The sequence below is a fragment of the Marmota monax genome, unplaced genomic scaffold (assembly GCF_021218885.2).
Source record: "Marmota monax isolate L192 unplaced genomic scaffold, Marmota_monax_Labrador192_F-V1.1 WCK01_AAM20220418_F8-fsc00054, whole genome shotgun sequence".
Taxonomy (NCBI): domain Eukaryota; kingdom Metazoa; phylum Chordata; class Mammalia; order Rodentia; family Sciuridae; genus Marmota; species Marmota monax.
Window position 1 is genome coordinate 4680940 of NW_026692145.1, and position 26507 is coordinate 4707446.

The 26507-nt window shown below is 35.2% G+C and overlaps 1 protein-coding gene across 3 annotated transcripts in view; it reads left to right on the forward strand.

The window, feature by feature from the left end:
- Znf280c (zinc finger protein 280C) overlaps positions 1-22810 on the forward strand; it is a 62023-nt gene extending 39213 nt beyond the window's left edge. For all 3 annotated transcript variants that reach the window (XM_046468314.2, XM_046468313.2, XM_046468311.2), the window contains 7 exons: positions 1218-1349; positions 4078-4388; positions 5442-5582; positions 17686-17748; positions 20710-20828; positions 20975-21011; positions 21137-22810. In XM_046468314.2, coding sequence (XP_046324270.1) covers positions 1218-1349; positions 4078-4388; positions 5442-5582; positions 17686-17748; positions 20710-20828; positions 20975-21011; positions 21137-21152 — 819 coding nt within the window. In that variant the 3' untranslated portion in view covers positions 21153-22810. The remainder of the gene's footprint in view (positions 1-1217; positions 1350-4077; positions 4389-5441; positions 5583-17685; positions 17749-20709; positions 20829-20974; positions 21012-21136) is intronic.
- The last annotated feature ends 3697 nt before the right edge of the window (positions 22811-26507 follow it).

Below are 26507 nucleotides of genomic sequence, written 5' to 3' on the forward strand. Positions count from 1 at the left end.
TCCATCAACAACTAATAAAAATATTTTTAAAAAAAAGATTGTTGTGCTTATGGAGCTAGAGCTTTAGAGAAAACATGTATTTATGTTTTGAATTTACATATAATAGAAAAAAATTTAATTAATGCAAGCATATACATAAAGATTACAATTAATAATATATAGTGGAAAGAACATTAACCAGCTCTGCGCAAGTGACAAATTTTTCTTGTGTCATAGTTCTCCTTTTTTTTTTCTTTGTGGTTCTGGGGATTGAACCCAGGGCCTTGTGCATTCTAGGCAAGCACTCTACCAACTGAGCTATATCCCCAGCCCCCCACTGGGCTATATCCCCCAGCCCCATATTTCTTATTATTAATAGGACTTTACTTGAGGAAGAACTCAGTCAAGTGGTTTTCAAACAGTAAATTGGAAACAGTGCTCATTTAAAACCCTAACCCTAACCCTCCATACTCATGCTAACAATATTATAGCCTCTAGCCACAGGTGTCTGTTTAAATTTAAACTTATTAAAATTAAATAAAATTAGAAAATCAGCTTTTCAGTTGCAATTGTCCACATTTAAAGTGCTCAGTAACCACATATGAGTAGTGAAAATAATGGATAGTACAGCTGTAGAACATCATCATTGCAAAAGGCTCTATTGGATAGGTTTGCTTTTATAACTATTTCTGTAGCATAACCTTCTTGGGAGTTTCTGGTTAGATTTGTTTGATTTTAGAAAGTTCAGTTTATATTACTAACTTGGAAGACAAATGGAAATAGCTAAAATTGTACTTTACTTTTTCTAAGGATAAAAATGTGGTGTAATTCATTTTCTCAGTATAATGTGTTTGAATAGTATATACTTCAAATTTATAATTAAAAGCACCTTCCCATTACAATTGGTATAGGACTTTCCCAATTAGATCCTAATTGATATAATTTTTATATTGGATATTTTTATGGTAACAAAAACTTTTGAAACTCAAATACCAGTGTAAGGATTGATTTTAAAAGAAATAAAGCACTTTGCTAGTATGCACAATGCCCTGGGTCTCATCCCTAGCACCAAAAAAAAAACATAAAGAGGGTATTATGACATTATTTATAGTGAGAGATGGTAAGATACTGGTTTTAAATGGTTTAGTTATTAGAATTAAGATGAATTTCAGGCCCCAGAATTTATGGTGGTAAAAGTTATTGTTCCTACTATTATTTCTACTATTTTATGTAAACAGAAAAAAGGAATTCATCGTTGTACAAAATGCAGGCTACAATTTTTGACCTGCAAGGAGAAAACAGATCATAAGACCCAGCATCGTACATTTATAAAGCCTAAAGAACTGGAAGGATTGCCTCCTGGAACAAAAGTGAGTATCAACTATGTTGTATTTTAACATTTTTTATAAGAGAAATAAACTCCTGCCTAGTTTCATCTGTTATCTATAATATACAAAATAACATCTGATTATAATTAAGACCTTAATTTTAGGTTTTATTGTTCTTTATCTTGGAAAGGAAAACTTCAAAACTGTATTTTTGAGTTGATTGACGTGTGCTTTGTTGAAGCAATATTACTTTGTAGAGAGTGCAACTAGATTAACTATAGGCTGAGACAGCTGTTGTTTCAGTATTCTGTAGGCTGTTTTTGAGCTATTCCAGTTATTAGTATGTGTCTGTTTCAGGGGCTAGACTATAAAATGTTTTAGTTCAGGAATCTTGTTTAATTTATCTTTGTGTCCCAAGCATCTGTCCTAATGCCTTGAATGCCATAGGTTTGTTGAAACAAGTTCTGTTCCTGGATAGCATTGCTGTTTTTAGTAAGAAACACACATCTAACTACAAACTTTCCTTTTCCTGTTTGCCTTATATACATGTTTTCTCTGACTTCTTTATATGAAGTTATTACTTGAATATTTGCTCCAGAGAAGGGATGGATAATCCAAACTGAAATAATCCCCAGACATTGATATTTAACTTTGAGTACATACTTTTGAATGTGAATATTTTAGTTAATTTAAATAGAAGATATAATGTGAAGCAATGATCTGAGATTTTAGAATGAGAAAAACTATCTGGTGTCCTTCTCTGCAGTCATTCATTCCATGCAGAATACTAATGTAAGAAGTACACACTTCTCATATCTTCCCTTGCAAGTAACAAAGTGCCCCAATATTAATATTAATATCTTAGAGCATTTGGAATAAGCTTAATTCCAAATTTAAAAAGTTTATCAATGTGCCTTTTCATACATTCTTTTTATTTCATCTATGCAGTGCTCTAATGAGATAGGCAAGGTACATATTCTCCCCATATTACAGATAAGAAGGCTTAGGTGGGATAAATTCCTTACCCACAGTCACATGGCTAGAAACAAGTAGTATGGAAATTTAATTTCAGGTCCTTTGACTCCTTGTCCTAGGCTTTTATATGATACCAAAGTCACGTGTATTTCACAGAACATCACATAGACTATTCCTCAAGTACATAGAGGGAATTATAGTCACATGATTAAAGAGAGTGTTAATAAGTGATTGCTTTCCATCATTAACTATTGGGTATAATTGAATATTTTCTTTTTCCAAATGTTAGGTGATAATTTTTATATTAGCTACCATTAAGGAACTTCTGAGCATTATTAAAATCTCCATGCTGTACGATAAATTGATTTAACCTCCATTATGATATTTGGAAGCAAAAATCATGCCCAATGAGTCCCCAGAAAGAAAGAGAAGGTCACATTTACTGACGATCTGATAATGCAGGCCTTTACAGAGTGATTTTAGGCTGTGGGATTTATTTGTTTACATATGTAGGTAGGAGTAGTTAGGTAGTTCGTAGGTGCTAGAGTTTGAACTTGGGGCCTTCTACATGCTAAGTGCTCTACCACTGAGCTATATCCTCAGCTTTTAATTTTGATCTCTATTTGTGAAAACTTTTTACTTATACTGAAGTATAAAAATAGCCAGGGAACATGCTTTTTTAATATTGCTAAAATTGCACTAACACTCCTAATTATCCATTAATATCTGTGTTAACATAACTGCTACCAATAGAAAAAAAATATATATATATAATAGCAGGAAATTAATACCAAGCTAAATTTCATTTAATTGGTATGAGCATTTAGAATAAATGAGAAAATTGATTGTTTTTTATATTTACTATTTTCAAAATAATTATATTTTTAACTTTTTGTATTACAGTGATTTTTTTTGTAACAACTTTGTTGAAAATGCAATTCATACCATGTAATTCATCTAGTTAAATTGTGCAATCCAATGATTTTATTTTAGAACATTCTCAGAGTTTTTAAAACATCACCAACAGTCAATTTTAGAACATTTTTATCACCCCCAAAAGAATCCCCATGCCCATTAGCAGTCACTCTGTTTCTCCTCCACCATCCCATGCAAACTTACATCTACCTTCAGTCCCTATGGATTTTCCTATTATAAATAAAATCATACAGTATGTAATCTTTGGGGGCTGATTTCTTTTGGCTGCCATAATGTTTCCTAAGTTCATCCATATTATAGCATGTTTCAATATCTCATTCCTTTTTATGACTAAATAATATTTCATGTTATGGATATTCCACCTTTTATTTATCCATTCATCATTTGGTGGGCATTTGAGTTGTTTCCTCTTTTGGCTGTTATGAGTAATGCTGCTACAAAAACTCATGTACAAGTTTTTGTGTCGTTGAAGAAATGCCTATTTGTCTATTTTTTTGTCTGCTGTTTTTGCTTATGCTTTGGGTGAAATATTTCAGAAACCATTGCCTAACTTATAGCCATGAGGATTTACTATCATATTTTCTTATAAAAGTTTTACCTTTTGAGGTCATAAAATTTGGTCTTTGGTACATTTGGAGTTAAATTTTGTATTTACTATGCAGTATGATTTGTGTATAGATATTAGTTTTTAACAGCACCATCTGTTGGTAAGAGTATTCTTTCCCCATGGAATTGTTTTGGCAACTTGTCTAAAATACATTGATAATAAATGTGAGAACTTACAGATGATATTTTTAACACTACTGTGAAATTAATTTTCTAGAATGAATATATAATATATATATTATTGTTGTTTTAGGTTACTATTCGAGCTTCATTTGGACCTCTTCAGCCAAGACCATCAAGTACACCATCCAATTGTGCTCCAAGTACTTCTTCTCTTCAGGTCTTACCTCCAAAGTCTAAAAGCACAACTGCTAAAAATCTCACAAAATCTAATGCAAGTAAATCTAAGACAAGTAAGCCTAATGCAGCTGCCTCTGCTGCAAGTAAACCCAACACAAGTAAACAGAGTGGAGTTACAACTAAAAGCAAAGCCAAACACTCTTACAAGCAGAAGAGACAACGCAACAGAAAAAATAAAATCAGCATAGCTTTGAAAAACTTAAGGTACTTTTTATCTTTATTAGTCCTGTTAAAAATACTAATTTAATTTTAAATATTAAAAGTTCATTTTAATATAATTTACTATATCACAGAACCCTCTTGCACATTTACATGATAATCACTTATCTGGCATAAAGGCAAGTGAATGTAAAAAGTAGACCTTTTTATTACCATTTACATGATAAAAGATAGACTTTTTACGTTTGCTGAGCAAAATTCAAATTACTGTGTTTATTCCATATTTTTAATCTTGTGATAGTTGAATCAGCTAATTTGATCCATTTCATTCCATGGAAATATTAACTGGTGTTTGACTTTTTTTTTTTTTTAGAAATAGAGAGAGAGAATTTTAATATTTATGGTTTTTTTTAGTTTTTGGTGGACACAACATCTTTGTTTGTATGTGGTGCTGAGGATCGAACCCAGGCCACACGCATGCCAGGCGAGCGCGCTACCGCTTGAGCCACATCCCCAGCCCGGTGTTTGACTTTTTAAAAAAAAAATTTGTTAGTTATTGATGGACCTTTAGTTATTTGTTTGTTTATATGTGGTGCTGAGAATCGAACCCAGTGCCTCACCCATGCTAGGCAAGCTCTCTACCACTAAGCCACAACCCCAGCCCCTGATGTTTGACTTTTTGCACTTGTTCTAACTTATTGTTTCAAAGTATATTTTCAAATTTTAAGTTTCTATTTAAGAATATTAATTTAAACATCTTGTCTTTAATTAATGAATTCTTTATATACACATATATTTTAGTTGATGATGGATCTTTTTTTAATGGGGTTCTGAGAATTGAACCTAGTGCCTCAATCATGGTAAGCAAGCACACTCTACCACTGAGCTACAACCCCAGCCCCTCAATTAATGAATTCTTTTTAAAATTTTTTTATTTGTTCTAATTAGTTATACATGACAGTAGAAGACATTTTGACACATCATACATAAATGGAATATAACCTCCTTTTTTAATTAATCAATTCTTAATAAGACATTGCATTATTGTTTTTGTTTTACAATATGTTTTTATCATTTTTTTCCCTTTGCCTTCATAAGGTGTCGTCGGGGAATTCACAAGTGCATTGAATGTCATTCCAAAATAAAGGACTTTGCAAGCCACTTTTCTATATATATCCACTGTAATTTTTGCAAATACAACACTAACTGTAACAAAGCCTTTATAAATCATATGATGAGGTAAGTTAAATATGTAAATTATTGTTGATCAAAATTGTCATTCAGGGATGGGGGTTTAGTTCAGCAGTAGAACCCTTGCTTAGCATGTTGCCAGGCCCCGAGTTCATCCCAAGCACCTAAATAATAATAATAATTAAAATATCCATTCAAGAAGTTGATTTTTTAAAAACAAAGTTCCCATATTAGAAGCAAGTTTGTCTTATCAAGGAGCTAAAAGTCTAACATAAGGGAACTTCAAGGATGTTCCTTGCACTGTTTCAGTACAGTAACTGATCAAAATACTAGGAAAGAAATTGTAAGAACAGTTAGACTAATGAAATAAGAATGGCTTTATTAGGGAAATGTGTTTTGCTATGGGAATTTTTTTTTTCTTCTCAGTAAAAAAGTGGTTATTTTCAAATACAAAATTTTGATTTAATTTAGTTAAACTTGGTACTGGGTATTGAACCCTAGGCAACTTTACTATTTAGCTTCATTCTCAGCCCTTTTTACTTTTGAGTCAGGGTCTCACTAAGTTACTTAGGGTCTCGTTGACTTATTCAGGCTGGCCTCAAATCAGGAATTCCCCTGCCTCAGCCTCTTTAGTCACTGGGATTATAGGTGTGAGCCACTACACCCAGCTTAAATATAAAATTTTAAATGTCTTCAATATATTTATCAAATAAACACATGTAACTACACGAATTACCCTCTTCAAATGATCACTTTGAGAGGCTCCAGGTTTTTCAGTAATGCTAAGAATATTATTTACTTTTTCTTTTGGCCTGCTACTCTACCTGCCTCCCTCTCTTTCCCTCTCTTTTTCTCTCTTCTTTTCCCTCTTCCACTCTTCCCTTATCCATTTATCCATTCCTTTCTCTAGCCATCCATCTATGTTTAAATTCATTCAGTGAAATATGAAATAAGAAGCTATAAGAATACTCCATTCATACTATTGCTATTAGAATTCTGTTTTCAACATTTATTTTTTAATTGTAGATGGACACAATACCTTTATTTTATTTTTATTTGGTGCTGAGGATCAAATCCAGTGCCTCACGCATGCTAGGCGAGCGCTCTATCTTTAAATCACAACCCCAGCCCTGGAATTCTTTTTCATATATTGATTCAGCTGCCTTAATTTGTGTACCTACTGTGTACTCCATGCTAGAAGAAAGACTTCAGAGTTCATTTTACTTTCATTTGGACTTATTTTGTAGGGACTTATTCCTTTAGGATGGACTTTTTTAAATAGCCAAAAAAATTCAGATATAAATATTGAGGTAGTTCTATTTCAGTTAGTAAAAAGATATAACCAATAAAAGTAGTTTTATCGAAGATTGTAACAAGGTCTATTTGTTGCTTTCTGGTCCTAGTAGGCTACCCCAGGTATGAAGGGTTTTCCCTCACTTTTTGATGACTTCAGCATTTCCCACCCCACCTCCATAACGTTCAGCCTGACCTCAGGATACTTTGACTTCTTTGTGCTAGCATTTCACGTCCACTTCTAACTTCTTTCGCGTCCACTTCCCTTTCTTTTTTTTTTTTTTTTTTTTTTTATTTATTTATTTTTTTTTATTTTATTTTTTTTTATTGTTGGTTGTTCAAAACATTACATAGTTCTTGATATATCATCTTTCACACTTTGCTTCAAGTGGGTTATGAACTCCCATTTTTAGCCCATATACAGCTTGCAGAATCACATCAATTACACATCCATTGATTTACATATTGCCATACTAGTGACTGTCATGTTCTGCTACCTTTCCTGTCCTCTACTATCCCCCTCCCCTCCCCTCCCCACCCCTCTTCTCTCTCTACCCCCTCTATTGACCTTCATTTCTCCCCCTTGTATTATTTTTCCCTTTCCCCTCATTTCCTCTTGTATGTTCTTTTGTATAACCCTGAGGGTCTCCTTCCATTTCCATGCAATTTCCCTTTTCTCTCCCTTTCCCTCCCACCTCTCATCTCTGTTTAATGTTAATCTTCTTCTCATGGTCTTCGTCCCTACTCTGTTCTTAGTTACTCTCCTTATATCAAAGGAAACATTTGGCATTTGCTTTTTAGGGATTGGCTAGCTTCACTTAGCATAATCTGCTCTAGTGCCATCCATTTCCCTGTAAATTCTATGATGTTGTCATTTTTTAATGCAGAGTAATACTCCATTGTGTATAAATGCCACATTTTTTTAATCCATTCGTCTATTGAAGGGCATCTGGGTTGGTTCCAAAGTCTTGCTATTGTGAATTGAGCTGCTATGAACATCGATGTAGCAGTGTCCCTGTAGCATGCTCTTTTTAGGTCTTTAGGGAATAGACCAAGAAGGGGAATAGCTGGGTCAAATGGTGGCTCCATTCCCAGCTTTCCAAGAAATCTCCATACTGCTTTCCAAATTGGCTGCACCAATTTGCAGTCCCACCAGCAATGTACAAGTGTACCCTTTTCCCCACATCCTCGCCAGCACTTGTTGTTGTTTGACTTCATAATGGCTGCCAATCTTACTGGAGTGAGATGGTATCTTAGGGTGGTTTTGATTTGCATTTCTCTGACTGCTAGAGATGGTGAGCATTTTTTCATGTACTTGTTGATTGATTGTATGTCCTCCTCTGAGAAGTGTCTGTTCAGATCCTTGGCCCATTTGTTGATTGGGTTGTTAGTTATCTTATTGTCTAATTTTTGGAGTTCTTTGTATACTCTGGATATTAGGGCTCTGTCTGAAGTGTGAGGAGTAAAGATTTGTTCCCAGGATGTAGGCTCTCTATTTACCTCTCTTATTGTTTCTTTAGCTGAGAAAAAACTTTTTAGTTTGAGTAAGTCCCATTTGTTGATTCTAGTTATTAACTTTTGTGCTATGGGTGTCCTATTGAGGAATTTGGAGCCCGACCCCACAGTATGTAGATCGTAGCCAACTTTTTCTTCTATCAGACGGCGTGTCTCTGATTTGATATCAAGCTCCTTGATCCATTTTGAATTCACTTTTGTGCATGGCGAGAGAAAGGGATTCAGTTTCATTTTGTTGCATATGGATTTCCAGTTTTCCCAGCACCATTTGTTGAAGATGCTATCCTTCCTCCATTGCATGCTTTTAGCCCCTTTATCAAATATAAGATAGTTGTAGTTTTGTGGATTGGTTTCTGTGTCCTCTATTCTGTACCATTGGTCCACCCGCCTGTTTTGGTACCAGTACCATGCTGTTTTTGTTACTATTGCTCTGTAGTATAGTTTGAAATCTGGTATCGATATACCGCCTGATTCACACTTCCTGCTTAGCATTGTTTTTGCTATTCTAGGTCTTTTATTTTTCCATATGAATTTCATGATTGCTTTCTCTATTTCTACAAGAAATGCCGTTGGGATTTTGATTGGCATTGCATTAAACCTATAGAGAACTTTTGGTAATATCGCCATTTTGATGATGTTAGTTCTGCCTATCCATGAACAGGGTATATTTTTCCATCTTCTAAGATCTTCTTCTATTTCTCTCTTTAGGGTTCTGTAGTTTTCATTGTATAAGTCTTTCACCTCTTTTGTTAGGTTGATTCCCAAGTATTTTATTTTTTTTGAAGATATTGTGAATGGAGTGGTTGTCCTCATTTCCATTTCAGAGGATTTGTCGCTGATATACAGGAATGCCTTTGATTTATGCGTGTTGATTTTATATCCTGCCACTTTGCTGAATTCATTTATTAGCTCTAATAGTTTCTTTGTAGACCCTTTTGGGTCTGCTAGATATAGAATCATATCATCTGCAAATAGTGATAATTTAAGTTCTTCTTTTCCTATTTTTATGCCTTTAATTTCTTTCGTCTGTCTAATTGCTCTGGCCAGTGTTTCGAGAACTATGTTGAACAGAAGTGGTGAGAGAGGGCATCCCTGTCTTGTTCCAGATTTTAGAGGGAATGCCTTCAATTTTTCTCCATTCAGAATGATGCTAGCCTGAGGCTTAGCATAGATAGCTTTTACAATATTGAGGTATGTTCCTGTTATCCCTAGTTTTTCTAGAGTTTTGAACATAAAGGGATGCTGTACTTTGTCGAATGCTTTTTCCGCATCTATCGAGATGATCATATGGTTCTTATTTTTAAGTCTATTGATGTGGTGAATAACATTTATTGATTTCCGTATATTGAACCAGCCTTGCATCCCAGGGATGAATCCTACTTGATCATGGTGCACAATTTTTTTGATATGTTTCTGTATCCGATTCGCCAGAATTTTATTGAGGATTTTTGCATCTAGGTTCATTAGAGATATTGGTCTGAAGTTTTCTTTCTTTGAAGTGTCTTTGTCTGGTTTAGGTATCAGGGTGATGTTGGCCTCGTAGAATGAATTTGGAAGTTCTCCCTCTTTTTCTATTTCCTGAAGTAGCTTGAAAAGTATTGGTATTAGTTCCTCTTTAAAGGTTTTGTAAAATTCTGCTGTATACCCATCCGGTCCTGGGCTTTTCTTAGTTGGTAGTCTTTTGATGGTTTCTTCTATTTCCTCAATTGATATTGGTCTGTTTAGGTTGTCTATATCCTCCTGACTCAATCTGGGCAGATCATATGACTTCAGAAATTTATCGATGCCTTCACTATTTTCTAATTTATTGGAGTATAAGGATTCAAAATAATTTTTGATTATCTTCTGTATTTCTGAAGTGTCTGTTGTGATATTGCCTTTTTCATCCCGTATGCTGGTAATTTGAGTTCTCTCTCTTCTTCTCTTCGCTAGCATCGCTAAGGGTCTGTCGATTTTGTTTATTTTTTCAAAGAACCAACTTTTAGTTTTGTCAATTTTTTCAATTGTTTCTTTTGTTTCGATTTCATTAATTTCAGCTCTGATTTTAATTATTTCTTGCCTTCTACTTCTTTTGCTGTTGTTTTGCTCTTCTTTTTCTAGGATTTTGAGATGAAGTATGAGATCATTTATTTGTTGGTTTTTCCTTTTTTAAGGAATGAACTCCAAGCAATGAATTTTCCTCTTAGAACTGCTTTCAATGTGTCCCATAGATTCCGATATGTTGTGTCTGTGTTTTCATTAATCTCTAAGAATTTTTTAATTTCCTCCTTGATGTCTTCTATAACCCATTGATCATTCAGTAACCTATTGTTCATTCTCCAAGTGATGTATGCTTTTTCCTTCCTTCTTTTATCGTTGATTTTCAGTTTCATTCCATTATGATCAGATAGGATGCATGGTATTATCTCTACTCCTTTATATTGTCTAAGAGTTTCCCTGTGACATAATATATGATCTATTTTTGAGAAGGATCCATGTGCTGCTGAGAAAAAAGTGTAACTGCTTGATGTTGGGTGGTATATTCTATATATGTCAATTAAGTCTAGGTTATTAATTGTGTTATTGAGTTCTATAGTTTCTTTATTCAACTTTTGTTTGGAAGATCTGTCCAGTGGCGAGAGAGGTGTGTTGAAGTCTCCCATGATTATTGTGTGGTGGTCTATTAGACTCTTGAACTTGAGAAGAGTTTGTTTGATGAACATAGCTGCACCATTGTTTGGGGCATATATATTTATGATTGTTATGTCTTGTTGGTGTATGGTTCCCTTAAGCAGTATGTAGTGTCCCTCTTTATCCCTTTTGATTAACTTTGGCTTGAAATCTATTTTATTTGATATGAGTATGGACACTCCTGCTTTTTTCCGAAGTCCATATGAGTGATATGATTTTTCCCAACCATTCACCTTCAGCCTATGTATGTCTTTTCCTATCAAATGCGTCTCCTGTAGGCAGCATATTGTTGGGTCTTGTTTTGAGATCCATTCTACTAGCCTGTGTCTCTTAATTGGTGAGTTTAAGCCATTAACATTTAGGGTTATTATTGAGATATGGGTTGTTGTTCCAGCCATATTTGTTTATTTATGTTACTAAACATGGTTTGTTTTCCTCTTTGATTATTCCCCCCCCTTTACTGTCCTACCTCCCACTGTTGGTTTTCATTGTTATTTTCCATTTCCTCTTCCTGTAATGTTTTGCTGAGGATGTTTTGAAGAGATGGTTTTCTAGCTGCATATTCTTTTAACTTTTGTTTGTCCTGGAAGGTTTTAATTTCATCTTCCATCCTGAAGCTTAATTTCGCTGGATACACAATTCTTGGTTGGAACCCATTTTCTTTCAGTGTTTGAAATATGTTATTCCAGGATCTTCTAGCTTTCAGAGTCTGTGTTGAAAGATCAGCTGTTATCCTGATTGGCTTGCCCCTAAATGTAATCTGCTTCCTTTCTCTTGTAGCTTTTAAAATTCTCTCCTTATTCTGTATGTTGGGCAACTTCATTATAATGTGTCTAGGTGTGGATCTCTTATAATTTTGCACATTCGGCGTCCTGTAGGCTTCTAGAATTTGGGATTCTGTCTCATTCTTCAAGTCTGGGAAGTTTTCTCGTATTATTTCATTGAATAGACTGCTCATTCCTTTGGTTTGGAGCTCTGTACCTTCCTGTATCCCAATGACTCTTAAGTTTGGTCTCTTAATGTTATCCCATATTTCTTGGATGTTCTGCTCATGGTTTCTTAACAGTCTTGCTGAGCTGTCTATGTTCTTTTCAAGTTGAAATACTTTGTCTTCATTGTCTGATGTTCTATCTTCTAAGTGTTCTACTCTGCTGGTAGTACTCTCAATTGAGTTTTTAAGTTGGTTTATTGCTTCCTGCATTTCTAGGATTTCTGTTTGTTTGTTTTTTATAACCTCTATCTCCCTGTATAGTTGATCCTTTGCTTCCTGGATTTGTTTGTGTAATTCCTTGTCAAAGTGATCTTTCATTGTCTGATTTTGCTGTCTAATTTCTTCCTTGATACTCCAGATCATCTGAAGCATGTATATCCTGAATTCTTTATCTGACATTCCATCTGCTGCAGCTGTTACCTCTTCTAAAGTTGAGCTGACCTGCATTGCTTGTAGTCCTTTCTTTCCTTGTCTTTTCATACTGCTTGCGTTTCTTTCTTCTTGGTGAAACTGTTGTGTTTTTGAAATTTTTCCCCCCCTATATATTTATATTGCTCTTGTATAGTTGAAAATTCTCCCTTGCAGGTGCGGGCAGGGGCTCTGCTCTGCCCCTCCTCCAATTGGTGTGAGGTGTCTACCACGCCCGCGGACCCCTGGGCCTGATCCGCTGTTCTGTCGCAGGTCTGCCTACCTTGCAGGTGGGGGCGAAGGCTCTGCCCTGCCCCTCCTACCACGCCCGGGGACCGCTAGGCCTGATCCGCAGGTTGGTCGCAGGTCTGCCCACCTTGTGGGCAAGGGTGTCAGTTCCGCTCCGCCCCCACTCCAATTGGGGTCACTTGACCACCACACAGGCGAGCCGCTGGGCCTGATCTGGGCGCGGGCTAAGGCTCTGCTCTGCCCCTACTCCAGTTGGGGTGAAGTGTGTACCACGCTGGCAGGCCGCTGGGCCTGATCCACAGGTCTGTCGCAGGTCTGCTTACCTTGCCAGCGCGGGCGGTGGCTCTGCCCTGCCCCTCTTACCACGCCTGCAGACCGCTGGGCCTGATCTGCAGGTTGGTCGCAGGTCTTCCTACCTTGTGGGCGCGGGCGGCGGCCCCTCTCCTCGCCTCTGGCTCGATGACAAAGCGAGAGAGACTCGGGTATCTGTGACTCACCCTCCCTACCAGGGGACCAACTGTTTCCGTCGCCGCTGGCACCGATGAAGTTTTCTCCTCGGCCGCTCTCCGATGACATCAGATCTCTGCCATGCTGGCATCCCCTGTTCTATGGCTGAATCCCATTTTCTTCTCTTCCAATAGGCGGAGCTGTGCCCTCTGAGCTGAGCTTCTGCCCTCTATGTGCTGACAGAAATCCCGTCCACTTCCCTTTCTTACCACAGTCTCATTTTATCTTATTGTACACAATATTGATTTCAAATTCTCATTACATTACTTTCAGGGTCTTGATCACTGTTTCTATTCCAGCAGCATCAATCCAATTTTTTAGTCAACCTCACCAAGCCTTAAGGGTCATCTGTTTTGAATGGTGCTTTGTTTTTTGTCCTAGAATCCTTTTACATCTTCAGTCATGCTTAGTCTTGCTGTTCTTGAATCTTTTATCCTTTTTGAAGTATCTGTGCTTGCTTCTAGTCTATCGAGCCACTTGTTTCAGCTATGAATTAATGATCTTTAATTTGGTCTTTTAAAAATATCTGTTTTATCAGCATCAGTTGTCTAAATACTTTTCATGACCTTAAGAATTTTATTCTGTTTTCTCAGTTATTAATCTTGCCTACAGATTACTCAGAGGTCATTGCTTTTGATTTTCCCAAGATTAACTTTTTCCTACCTCAAATTTTTTCCTTCATCCATAGTTTAATCTCAGAAAATAGACATGATCCACTTTTATAATCATCTATATTTCCTCCACAACTTTATTCAGCTGTTTTGGGCATTCATTTAATTTCTTTCTACACATATCTTCTGCCTATAAGAGTTCTTGGATTTTGGGGTTTGTTTGTTTGCTTTGTAGGATGAGGGTGATTTGTTTTTATTTTGTGTATTTGCTTATCTTTCTTTTACCATCAGCATTTACAAAGAATATTTTTTACTAGCTTATTTGTCATTTTTTACTCTTTGTAATATGAGTATTATCCCTACCTATAGCTAAAGTTACTCCTTTAAAAGGTAGTTTAAACTTTTAAACTAGGTGGCCAGGTGTGGTGGCACATGCTTATCAATCTCAGTGGTCGGGGAGGCTGAGGCAGAAGGAGTGTGAGTTCAAAGCCAACCTCACAACTTACCAAGGCCCTAAGCAACTCAGTGAGACCTTATCTCTAAATAAAATATTAAAAAGGGCTGGAGATGTGGCTCAGTAGTTAAATGCCCCTGGATTTAATCTCCGGTATAAAAAAAAAAAAAAAAAATTATCAGTCATGTCCCAATACTAAATATGCTCACTAGTTTTCATTCTTACCCCTCTGTGACTTCTTTAGAGTATTTGATAATTTTGACTAATCACTTTGATTTTGGGACCAGGGATGGAACCCAGGGCCTTGAACATGCTAATCAAGTGCTGTACCACTGAGTTACACCCTCTGTCCCTAATCACTCACGTTTGAAACTCAGTTTCTGTTAAACTGTCACTACTTTAACCACTCTCAGTGTTTTCTCTTTTACCTTTCAACTGTAAATCCTCCCAATTTCAATGATGAGTTTACTGAGACCTAGTTCTTCATTTCTGTTTGATATTAAGTCAAACATCATTGTATGTCTAGGATTCAAACCACCTTCATCCCAATACCCTTTATACTCAGTCTGCTTCAGGGTATTATTTGCATAAATGTGAAGCAACAGCTGGAAATAATTCACTGTCCCAAGTTTCTGAAGCTGGTGAGGTTTTCTTGCTCTGCCACCATATATTGTGGCTTCCTGAGAATCTACCTTCTGCAGTTTATCACTCTACCTTCCCACTACCTCAGTGGTTTTACACCCTTACCTCAGTTGTTCTAAATAGAGCCCCAGCCAGCCTTTTCCTCAGTATGCTGCTGGGAACAATGTTGATCTCACTCTATGCCAAACACATGACTGCCCTAATGGTACATTAACTCTGCCCCTCATTTATAAAGGATTAAATTGGAAAATATTTTTGATGTTTCTTAAACCTATGTGTGTTAGAATTCTGTGACTATGACAGAATACCTAAGATAAACAACTTATAAGGAAGAAAATTTTATTTTGGCCCAGGGTTTCAGAGGTTTCAGTCCATGGTCAGCTGGCTTTGTTTTTAGGACAGGGGCAAGGCAGTGCATTATGGTGGGGAGCACAAACTGGGGCAAAGCCCTCACTATGTGGTGGTATGGAAATGAAAAGAAAGAGTCTGATGTCCCATAGACTTCTAGAGCACATAAAGACTTCACCACTTCACAGTAGTACCACAGGCTGATGATCAATGCTTTAGCATGTGGGCTTTGGAGAACATTTAAGTTCTAAACCCTGACACCATGTGTCATTTCATTCTTCTTTTCCCATTTTCCATAGAAGCCCCAAAATATCTCATAGGACCTCTAGTCCCATTCTGCCCCTTATCATTCTCAATAGGCCACAGGCTCCCAAATTCCAGTGAGCCCCAAACCTGCACTGTCATTCCACACATTAAACTCTTATTTATCATTAGCCTTATATAGAACTGAAAGATTCCAGTTCTCTCTAAAGGCCTTATGGGTCCCTTTCATATTTCCTACTTTAGTAGCACTATGCTTTCTTGCCTCATACCTCACTGTAAGTGGCATACCCTTATTCCTACCTGGTATAAACTTTTTCTCATAGGACTAAGTTCTCTATAAGGTCAAGTACCTTTATTCCCAAACCATAACCAAGTATATTCTCAGAAGAAAGGCCCCCAGATTATTGATCTTTTTCACAAGATAGTTTCTCCATATTCAACATCTAAAGTGAATTTCCTATTCTTAGTTATTTCCTGGAATGCCCCTCTCCTTCCCTCAGTTCACCTTCTGTGAAGTGTCTGATCATTGACACTCAACAGGGATAATTTCTCTTGAGTTCTGTAATATTTCATTATTCTGTTTCATGTGTGTCTATATTATCTTGTGAGAGAAGCTCTTTATATTTACCATGGTACCTATTCTGAGAGTATTTTCTTGAGATTGTAAAGATTCTTTCATTAAAGAATGAAAATAGGTTTAATGTTTAATGTCAGATTCTTTCCCCATGCATGCATAGTTTGCTGGTGGTGGTTACCTTGTGTTTGAGGGTAGCTATTGCCATGGCATGTTTACTCATTTGTATCTGTTAGTGCAAAATACAGTTAGTGCTTCTCAAACTTTAACTTGCATAGGAATCAGCTAGAAAATGCATTAAAATCAATTTCTGGGCTCCACTGCCAGAGATTAATTTGTTAGATTTATGGTGAGGGAGAGCTGAGATAACTGCATTTCTCATAAGATCTCAGGTGATGCTGATGCTGCTGGTCCATGGACCACACTTTTAGTGTTGCTGCACTAGGCTAGTTTCTAACAGGAAAGCTTTCCTTGTGAGTTAAAAGGCGGGGGTATAAAAACTATTACCATTGTCTACAAAGTTTAGATTGTTGTTGTTTTTTGGTTCTTTGCATAGGAGAAGCATTCTTTTAACTCACAAGTTCCACTTCCTTAAATTTGCTTTCTTTAAAAGTTCTCCTAGTAATCCAGGCATGGTGGCAGCACATGCTTGTAATCCCAGGACTCAGGAGGCTGAAGCAGGAGGATCTCAAGTTCAAGGCCAGCCTGGGCAACTAAGTGAGATCCTGTCTCAAAATATTTAAAAAATTTAAAACAAACTGGGGATGTAGCTCAGTGGTAATGTACCCCTTTCTTCAATCCCCAGTACCGCAAAAAATAAAAAATTTACTTCTAGTATCATTAGGACTATTGCCCTCCCCCAATGTTTTAAGATTAGAAAATAAATAATTATTATTCATAGCAATTTCTATTATAGCAAAATACATTAGTAGCAAATAACTTTTTAATTGTTTTTACTCTTAATAATTGAAAGAATTAATTTGATGCTGTTTGCATTTTTAACTCTTTGAGTATTTTTTTTATAGTGGTGAAGTACTGAACATCTTAAGAATGTTCTCAGGGAACTATGTCATTAGAAAATATACTACAGGTAAAATGGAATGTAAGATAAAAATATTGAATTAAACAGAAATGACTGTCTTAGTCCATTTGGGCCAAATACTATAGACTGGGTGGCTTTTTTAAACAACAGAAATTTATTTCTCATAGTTCTGGAGGCTGGGAAGCCCACAATCAAGGTGCCAGCAGATAACAGGTTTCTGGTGAGGGCCCATTCCTGATAGCATTTTGTTACTGCATCATCACCTGGTGAAAGGGGCAAGCCAGAGTCTTTCTAAGGTCTCTCTTACAAGGGCATTAGTCTCATTCATAAGAATTCTGCTCTCCACTCAAAGGCTCTACCTCCTAATAGCATCACAATAGGGGTTAGGTTTTAACATATGAATTTGGGGGGAGGGACAATAATTCAGATCATAGCAGTGATCAACAGAATCTTATCATTTAATAATGATCTTTTATTCAAAATTGAAAAATTAAGAAAAGAATTGAAATGTGGTCATGTAATTAATATAATTTTTTATATAATAAAAGTTTTTAAAAATCTTGTTTGTGTTTTATCTCTCCAGTTCTCATAGCAACCACCCAAGTAAACGGTTTTATATTTTCAAGAAGCATTCAGGAATTCTCAGGTAACTGGTTGATCTTTTTCCATTCTTTTACTGAAAAATTATAGTAACTTTTAAAAACGTAATAGTTGGGTACCTGATTTGAAACTCTCAGTGATTGTTACTGGACATGATACAATTCTGTTCACTATATTCTTTGATCATAGTGAGGGATGGCCTGTCATCTCTGACTGAACTTTGGTTCAGTGGTGCCAGGCATTGAGATCAAATCTTCATGCATTTGCATTGTAAAACAAAAAATAAGGCTAATAATATTTGAATAGAAATGAGTTCATTAAAACATTGTAATAGTTAAAATTAATATATAGCTTTCAAATTCTTAGTTTTTCTTTATGAAATAAAAGTACATAGCTTGCTTACTGTACAGAAAGAATTACTGATTAATATTTCTAAATGATAATTAACTTTAGTTATATCGCAAATATTTAGAAGCTGCTAAGCATTGTGGGTTTTTCAGTTTTCTAATTCCTTTTTCATCCATCTTTCCTTGTTTGTTTTGCTCATATTGAATAGTGCGTGGCATGTAATAGGCATTCAGAAAATATTTGTTAAAGAAGTTAATGTACATATTAAAAACAACGTGGATGATGTTGAACCAACAACTCATAAATAGAGGGAAATTTGATTCAATTTTTAAAACATAGTCATGCTATTTTAAATCATTACTCAATTCAGTGACTTGGGGGAAAAAAGTAAAATAAGTGTTACCTTTACTGAATATTTTTAAAGAATGAAAATAGGTTTAATGTTGAAGATGAGATTTTAATTTGATTTTCACTTTGTTGACAAGCTCACTTGTGTGCTTGGTTTCTAAATTAACTGTATGATTTTAAAGATTTAAGATGCTTTTTTCCTAACTTGGGTGGTTCTCAATTTTAAAAAGAAAATTGGTCATTTTTTTTATATATGGTACTTAGTATGTTTATAGTTCTATAGAATAATATTTTTGTAATTACTATTTTATTAAAATGAATTCTTTATTTTTTAATTATTTGTTGTACATCCGCCACATATACAACAGGATATATCAGATCCTATACAAATTATAGTGATAAAGAAGGCAGCCAGCTTGGTACCTCTCTTCAAGGAACGTACAATTTATTGGAGGGATATAAATGTATGAACAAAAATAACTACATTAATACAAGGAGGTTTGTAATAAGTACAATCAAAGCAACTGATTTCAAAGGAGAGAGATGTTTTCTACTTCTAAGAGGCACAGGGGCATTCTAGTTGGAAGAAATATCATGAATAAAAGTTTGCATAATGGGAAACAGAAAGCATACAGTACACATTCAGACATTCACAGTGGATAACTTGTAGTGTATTTTGGGAAAAACACAAAGTTTATATAATGTGGTATTAAAATCAATGTCTGCAGGAATATTTTTTATTTTATTTATCTTTATTTTTATTTATTTATTTTTATGTGGTGCTGAAGATCAAACTCAGTGCCTCACACGTGCCAGGCAAGTGCTCTGCCACTGAGCCACAGCTTCAGCCCATGGGAGAATGGTTTTGAGCTTAGATCCAGAGTTTAGAATTGTTTAAAATGATTCCAAGTCACTTATACTTAATTTTAATTTGGAGAACATTGGGGAAACCACTATTGTTTTGAGTAGAATCAAGGGTTCCAAAGGAAGACTGTGATTGGGTATATAAGGTAAGTTGTAGTTGCATGAGGCATAGACTGATAAAGGTTATTGTGGTAGTTAAAACTGATTTAATGATGACCTAGGTAGTGAAGTGTTATCACATCATATTTAATATCATGAGCTCTGGAATCAAAGGGTTCAGTTTCAAACCTCATGCTGGCCTTGGTAGTTAAGTAAACTTGATCCTGTCCTCTATAGAAAAGTGCTAATGACAGCGCCTGCTTCTCTGGGTTGTTAGAAGATATAAATCAGCTGATATGTCTAAAACCCTCAACCTGCCCAATAAATTGTTACTGTTCTAGATGTTTGAAATATTGAATGTTTTAAGGAAAAGATAACTACTGGTTTGTATCAGTGTCAGGGAAGTGGCACCATAAGAGAGAACAAACAGGAAGGATGATTTGGGGGAGGAAAGCACACAATTTCAATTTTACAAAGATAATATGTGATTCATCTGAGTAAGAGCTAGGTATAAAAACAGACTATTAAGACTAGAACTTCAGGGGAGAATGAATCTAAGGGATGTTACTGGTTTTTTTTTTTTCACAATATCTTTATTTTTTTTATTTTTACGTGGTGCTGAGAATCGAACCCAGTGCCTCACACATGCTAGGTGAGCGTGCTACCATTGGAGCCACATCCGCAGCTCTGTTACCATTTTTTTTTTAATTTATTTATTTTTATGTGGTTCTGAGAATCGAACCCAGTGCCTCACATGTACTAGGCTAGCGCTCTAGCACTCAGCCACAACCCCAACCCATATGTTACTGTTTTTTATTCCTATACAGGAAGGATATTCCAATTCAAAGTATCTGATGAACTTGAAAAATATATTTATGCTTTGTTAATAAACTGATAATAATTACATTAAGGAATTTATTTTTAAATCCTCACATTTTCTTTTTTAAATATTTTTTAGTTGCCAATGGATGTTTATTTTACTTATTTACACATGGTGCTGAGAATTGAACCCAGTGCCTCACATATTCCAGGCAAGCAGTCTACCACTGAGCTACAATCCTAGCCCATCTCACATTTCCTTTCTAATTTTGTCTTAAATTAGACACAAGATTATAGGCTGCATAGACTGTACCCTATTTCTTCACTAATTGTGTCTGTGATACCTAGTAGTACAATGTGCAAAGGAAGTCCTCGGCAAATGTATATTTCATATTACAGAATTTGAAAATGATAATCTTGGTACATAAAATAAAAAGTTATATTATGTGGAGCAGTAATCATTGAACTTGTGTATTGATTTCTATACAAGATAAGAGTCTCTCTTACCATCTAATTCTTTTTTCCGTAGGGGCATTACTCTTGTGTGCCTTAAGTGTGATTTCCTAACTGATTCTTCTGGCTTAGACCGTATGGCTAAACACTTAAGTCAACGTAAAACTCATACTTGCCAAGTTGTAATAGAGAATGGTATGTATATATAATAGTGTTACTTTGAATTTTAGATATTTAATCTAGTACTTTTGATCAGCCACAGTATGGACTTTCAGGTATTACAAATTAATTTATTCTTCATATATGCTGTTTTAAATGTAAAACTCTTCTTCTGGTTACAGTTTCCGAAAGTACCTCAACTTCTGAACCCACTTCTGAGTAAGTTTAATTTTAATTCAGTGCATTTTACTTTGATGGATTTTAGCACTGTTGCAATTTTAAAATGTATAATTAATAGAAATGAAAAATATTAAAGTATTTTGTTTTTGTTTTTGTTTTTAAAGCGGCTTGTTGAAATAGATTCCTGCTCTATGGAGCTCGTGCAACCTGGTGCAAGACAAGTTGGAATTTCCTAAGTTCAAAGTTCTGAAGTGTTTTCTTACACAAAGGCAGTTTCCTAAGTTTAAAGTTCTGAAGTGTTTTCTCACATGAAGGTGGTTAAACAAAGTTCATGACATTCAGCTCTTTTCAGCTTTCAGATGGCACTAGATTCTTATTCCACCTTATCTTTGTGTCAGGTTAACATGTCTTAACGTGTTTTTTTTTTCCTCTAGTTGACTTTCTCCAAAAATAACTTTTGTTGCTATGATCTTTTCTTGCTTTGCTTAAAATAATTTGTGTTTTTTTCTCCTGTACTTGCCTTCTGAATATTACATTCCAAATGACATGGCTGTTCATCTTTTTTGTCTGTTTTGTCTGCTTTCTTAATTTCTTATAAGTCTTACATTTTTAGGTCAGATAGATGTTTTTTCCCTCATTCTTTGTCTGTCATTGTTCTATTTTTTTTCCTATTTTTCAGATGCAGAAGCAACACAGAAATTTCAAAAAATGTCCAGTGTACTCCTGGACAGTGTCCCCCTTCGATGGACACAACTGATGCCTGTTCTGTCTTTCCAAGGAATGTGAATTATTTGACTGTGAGACTTCTTCTAGTTTGTGGCCTTAAGGAATCAGATCTTGGGGAGAGTCCCTTCCTACCTGACTGGCCTCCCATAATGCTGATGCTGATTTGGCCAGAGATGACCTCAAGGCCCACCAAATTGAGCACAACTCCCCACTGGGGGCTTTCGTTCTTGATCTTAAGCTTATGGGTTGATTCTAACCAAGAAAAGCCCATCAAATCAGTGCTTCAACATCCAAGTTGAAGTCGAATCATTTTGGCTGCTGCCCTTTAATCTTCCTATAGCATGCATGCAGTCTAAAGAAAATGAAATTTCTGTTGTATAGATAACCAAGATTACTTTTATGTTTTTGGAAAAGAGAACTTTAAATTTACAGTTCCAAAGTAACAACTATTCACATTGTCATTTAAAGTTTTATCCAGTATTAATCCTAGGAGTTTTCAGCAATACTAATATTTAGATTTTTTAATTTAAATTTTTTTCATTAAATTTTAGTAGCTTGATGTTATGTTGTTCTTCATCAAGTTTATTGATGTCCGTTTTGTTATGTCTATTTTTGTACTCTTCTCTTTAAAGCTTTTGTTTTGTGTTTGTTTTGTTTTTGTTAAGAACTCCAATAATTTTCTTTATAATTCTCCACAGATTTCATGTGGCTACCTACTGGTAGCTTCTTAATTTTGATACTTGTTCAGCTCATTAGACATTATTACATGCTCTATCTTGGGACTTTCATTAACATCTTAGGGATTGTGAGTTCAAAGACATAAAGAATTGGCAAAAACTCCTCTTTCAGACCTTAAAACAAATTTTAAAGTTACATTTCTGATTATCTAATACATAATATCTTCTTAGCCATTAATGTAATTCCTTTGGATAAAGATAATATATTCAAAAATATTGGGACCAAAAAATGCACTTGTTTCTTGCCCATATATATATATAGATGTATATTTTTTTTAATTTGGTGTTTGTTTATTTTGGTTACATTGAATATAGATTTGCTGAACAGTTTTGATGTTACTTATTTTTTTAATAAAATTTGTATTGTTAAAGGGCCTTGAGAATTGTTTTCTAATAAATAACTTCATATAAAACTGTAGATTGTATCATATAAGTAACTAGAAAGATTGCTTTGATTCTCACATGAAAGCCTGATTGCTTGGCCTACAGATCAAGAACATTATCTATTGAATGCATCTTGCACTTTTTCTCCCAGCATATTTAGAAGCTCACTGTTTATATTTTATTAAGTAATTTCTTGAACATTTTTCCTGCATTATTGGGAATTAAACTCAAAGGCACTCTGCCACTGAGCCACATCCCCAGCCCTTTTTATTTTTTACAATGAGACTGGGTCTTGCTGAGTTGTCAAGGCTGGCCTTGAACTTGTTATCTTTCTGCCTTAACCTCCCAAGTATCTGGGATTACTGGGGTGCACTACTACACCAGGCTTCTTTCTTGAACTTTAAAACCTAGCAAAAGCCCGCTTTGTGATCTTATTAAACATAAAGGTGGACAAGCTCTGAAGTCATTTGACTCAATCATGAGTGTTTTTTTCCTTAAACTCCAAAATCAAAACTTCATGAATGTATTTTGAAACTATGAATCATTTTCCAAAATTTTTAGAAGTGGTTTGTTTCATAGTAGTGAACTTCATGATACTCTGGTCTTTTATTTTCATACCTATCTCTAGGATATTTTGTCAATTTCCACTTTTCTACTCAATTTTTTAAAACCTTTAAATTGTGATAAAATATATGTAATATAAAGTTTGCCACTTTAACGATTCATAAGTATACAAGTTTAGTGGAATTAATGATGCTCATTTTTAAAAAATTTTAAACGTTCACCCAGAAATAATTTATTTGCATTTTAAAGATAGGTTCTCTTTTTATTTATGTGTAGGTTCTCTGCCAACAGTTCAGAAACATGAAACACCACATGCTATAAGCAGTACATTAGGTACAGGGATACAGCTTTATGTTCTTCCATAGAATTCTATTTCTTATATATCAGGGTATTTTCTTAAAAATATAATACTGTTAATAAAGATTCAAAATACACATATGATACTCTTAAAGTTCTGTGCCATGTAACAGCATTTTAATGTTTAAAACATTTCAATCAATATTAACCTTACTTATTATAGGCAGTTACAATTGTGTTTTAATTGGTACTAATGAATTTTATCTTGTCACCCTGATCCCTCTTTTTTAAAAAATATTTTTATTAGTTGTTGATGAATTTTTAAATTTTATTTATTTATTGATATGTGGTCTGAGAATAGAACCCAGTGCCTCACACATGCTAGGCAAGTGCTCTAACACTGAGCTACAACCCCAGCCTCTGATCCCTCTTTATCTTCAGGCTATCCTAAATAGATTTTTCATCTTGATTCAGAAATACCCATCTCTTGCATACCTGCCTACTGGCTTTTTGTTTTAACTGACTAAAAGTTATATGTCAGTTTCAATTCATCAACATTGTTAGAAAAGTAACCACTTATACACAGATTTAGATTCTTGCCCTTTGTGACACATTGACAAAACAACTTCTTCAGTCTTTGTTTGTTCATCAAATAATTATCTACTATATACCTACCACTGTTCTAGGTGTTGGAAATACAGGATGAAGTCATCTCTCATGGGGCTTACATTTTAGTGGTGGGGAGAAATACAATAGAATGTAAATAATGTGCAAATATATGGCATCAAGTCCTACTATTAATGTATAATTATAGTGTATCAATAAAAATTTTAAAAATAGAAAACATCCTTCATAACTAAAAAAGAAAACTTTATAGTATTCTGAATGGTGATCTATAGAGAAAAATTAAGTAGGGAACAATAGTGTGTGTGTGTATATATATATATATATATATATATATATATATATATATATATATATATATATATAGGTTGAGGGTTGGGTGAGTGGTTGCCATTAAGGCAGACCTTGAGAAGACAACATTTGAGTAAATTTGAAGGAAATGAGGAAGTGGTATCAGAAGTACTGCCTAGAAAAATGGAACAAGAACAAAATCCCTGAAGTGGAAATTGGAAACCTCATATACTACTGGTACAAATGTAAAATGGTTCTGCCACTATAGAAAATAGTTTAGCAGTTACTCAAAAAATTAAGCATAGAATTACCATGGGAGGGGCTGGGGTTGTGGCTCAGTGGTAGAGCGCTCGTCTAGCATGTGCAGGGCCCTGGGTTCGATCCTCATCATATAAAAATAAATAAATAAAATAAAGTATTTTTTAATATTTATTTTTTAGTTTTTGGTGGACACAACATCTTTATTTTTTTTATTTTTATGTGGTGCTGAGGATCAAACCCAGCACCCCGTGCATGCCAGGCGAGCGCGCTACCACTTGAGCCACATCCCTAGCCCAAATAAAGGTATTTTAAAAAAAAAAAAGAATTACCATGGGACCCAGCAGTTCCATTCATGGGTATATATCCAGAATAATTCAGCCAAGTCTGGTGGCACACACCTATAATCCCAGTGACTCTGGAGGCTGAGGCAGGTGGATCACCAAATTCAAGGCCAGCCTCAGCAATTTAGTGAGACTTGTTAAAAAAAACAAAACTGAAGATATAGTTCAGTGGGAAATGTGTCCCTGGGGCCAATCTCTAGTACCAAAAAAAAAAAAAAATTAAAGAAGAGACTAACATCCCAGCACATGTGTGTTTATAGCACCACTGTTCACAATGGCCAGAAGATAGAAACAGTCCAAATATCATCAACAAATAAAGGGATAAATTGTGGAATATCAAATAGAATATTATTAAGCATAAAAAGGAATGAAGTACTGTTATATCCTGCAACATGTGTGACCCTTTTAAACATGTTAAGTGAAAGAAAGTCACTAACAGTCACGTTTTATGATACAACTTATGTGAAATATCTAGAATCCGCATACTCATACTAACAAAGGCAGATTAGTTGTTTCCAGAGCTGGAGGAGCAGGGTATGGAGAGCAGTTGCCTAATGGGTGTGGGACTTTATCTGGGGATGATGAAAATGTTTTAGAACTAAATAGAGATGGTTGCATGATAGTGTGAATGTACTGCCGCTAAATTGTTCACTTTAAAATGGCTAATTTTATGATATATGAATCTAACATCACTGTTTAAATTAAACTGGGAATATAAAGGAAGCCTCCTTAACCTAACCTAATAAAAATCTACAGCTAACATGATTATGATGGGAGAAAGGGCTGGGGAGAAGGCCCTGAAGCAGGATCGTGTCTGGTTAAAAAACACAAGATTGATGGCACTGCAGAAGATCTGTAGACTAAGCGGTGGCAGATAGGACATGGCTTGGGAGATCATGTGGACCACGTAGAATAGAGCCTTATAGGGAGTTTAAAGGAGTTAGCTTTTATTCTGTGTTGGGAAGCCATTAGTAGATATTTTAAATTTTTTATTAGTTATTGATGGACATTTATATATTTGTTTATATGTCGTGCTGAGAATCGAACCCAGTGCTTTACACATGCTAGGCAAGCACTTTACCACTGAGCCACAACACCAGCCCCCATTAGTAGATTTTGAATGGGGTAATATAAATTATACCTTGATAAACAATGAAAATGAAAGTCCTCTTGGGGGGCTGAAGCAGGAGGATCCCAAGTTCAAAGTCAGTCTGGGCAACTTGGACCCTGTCTCAAAAAAATTAAAAGGGCTGGAGGTGTAACTCAGAGCTGGATGTTTTCCTGGTAATCAAAAGGCAGGATCAGATAGA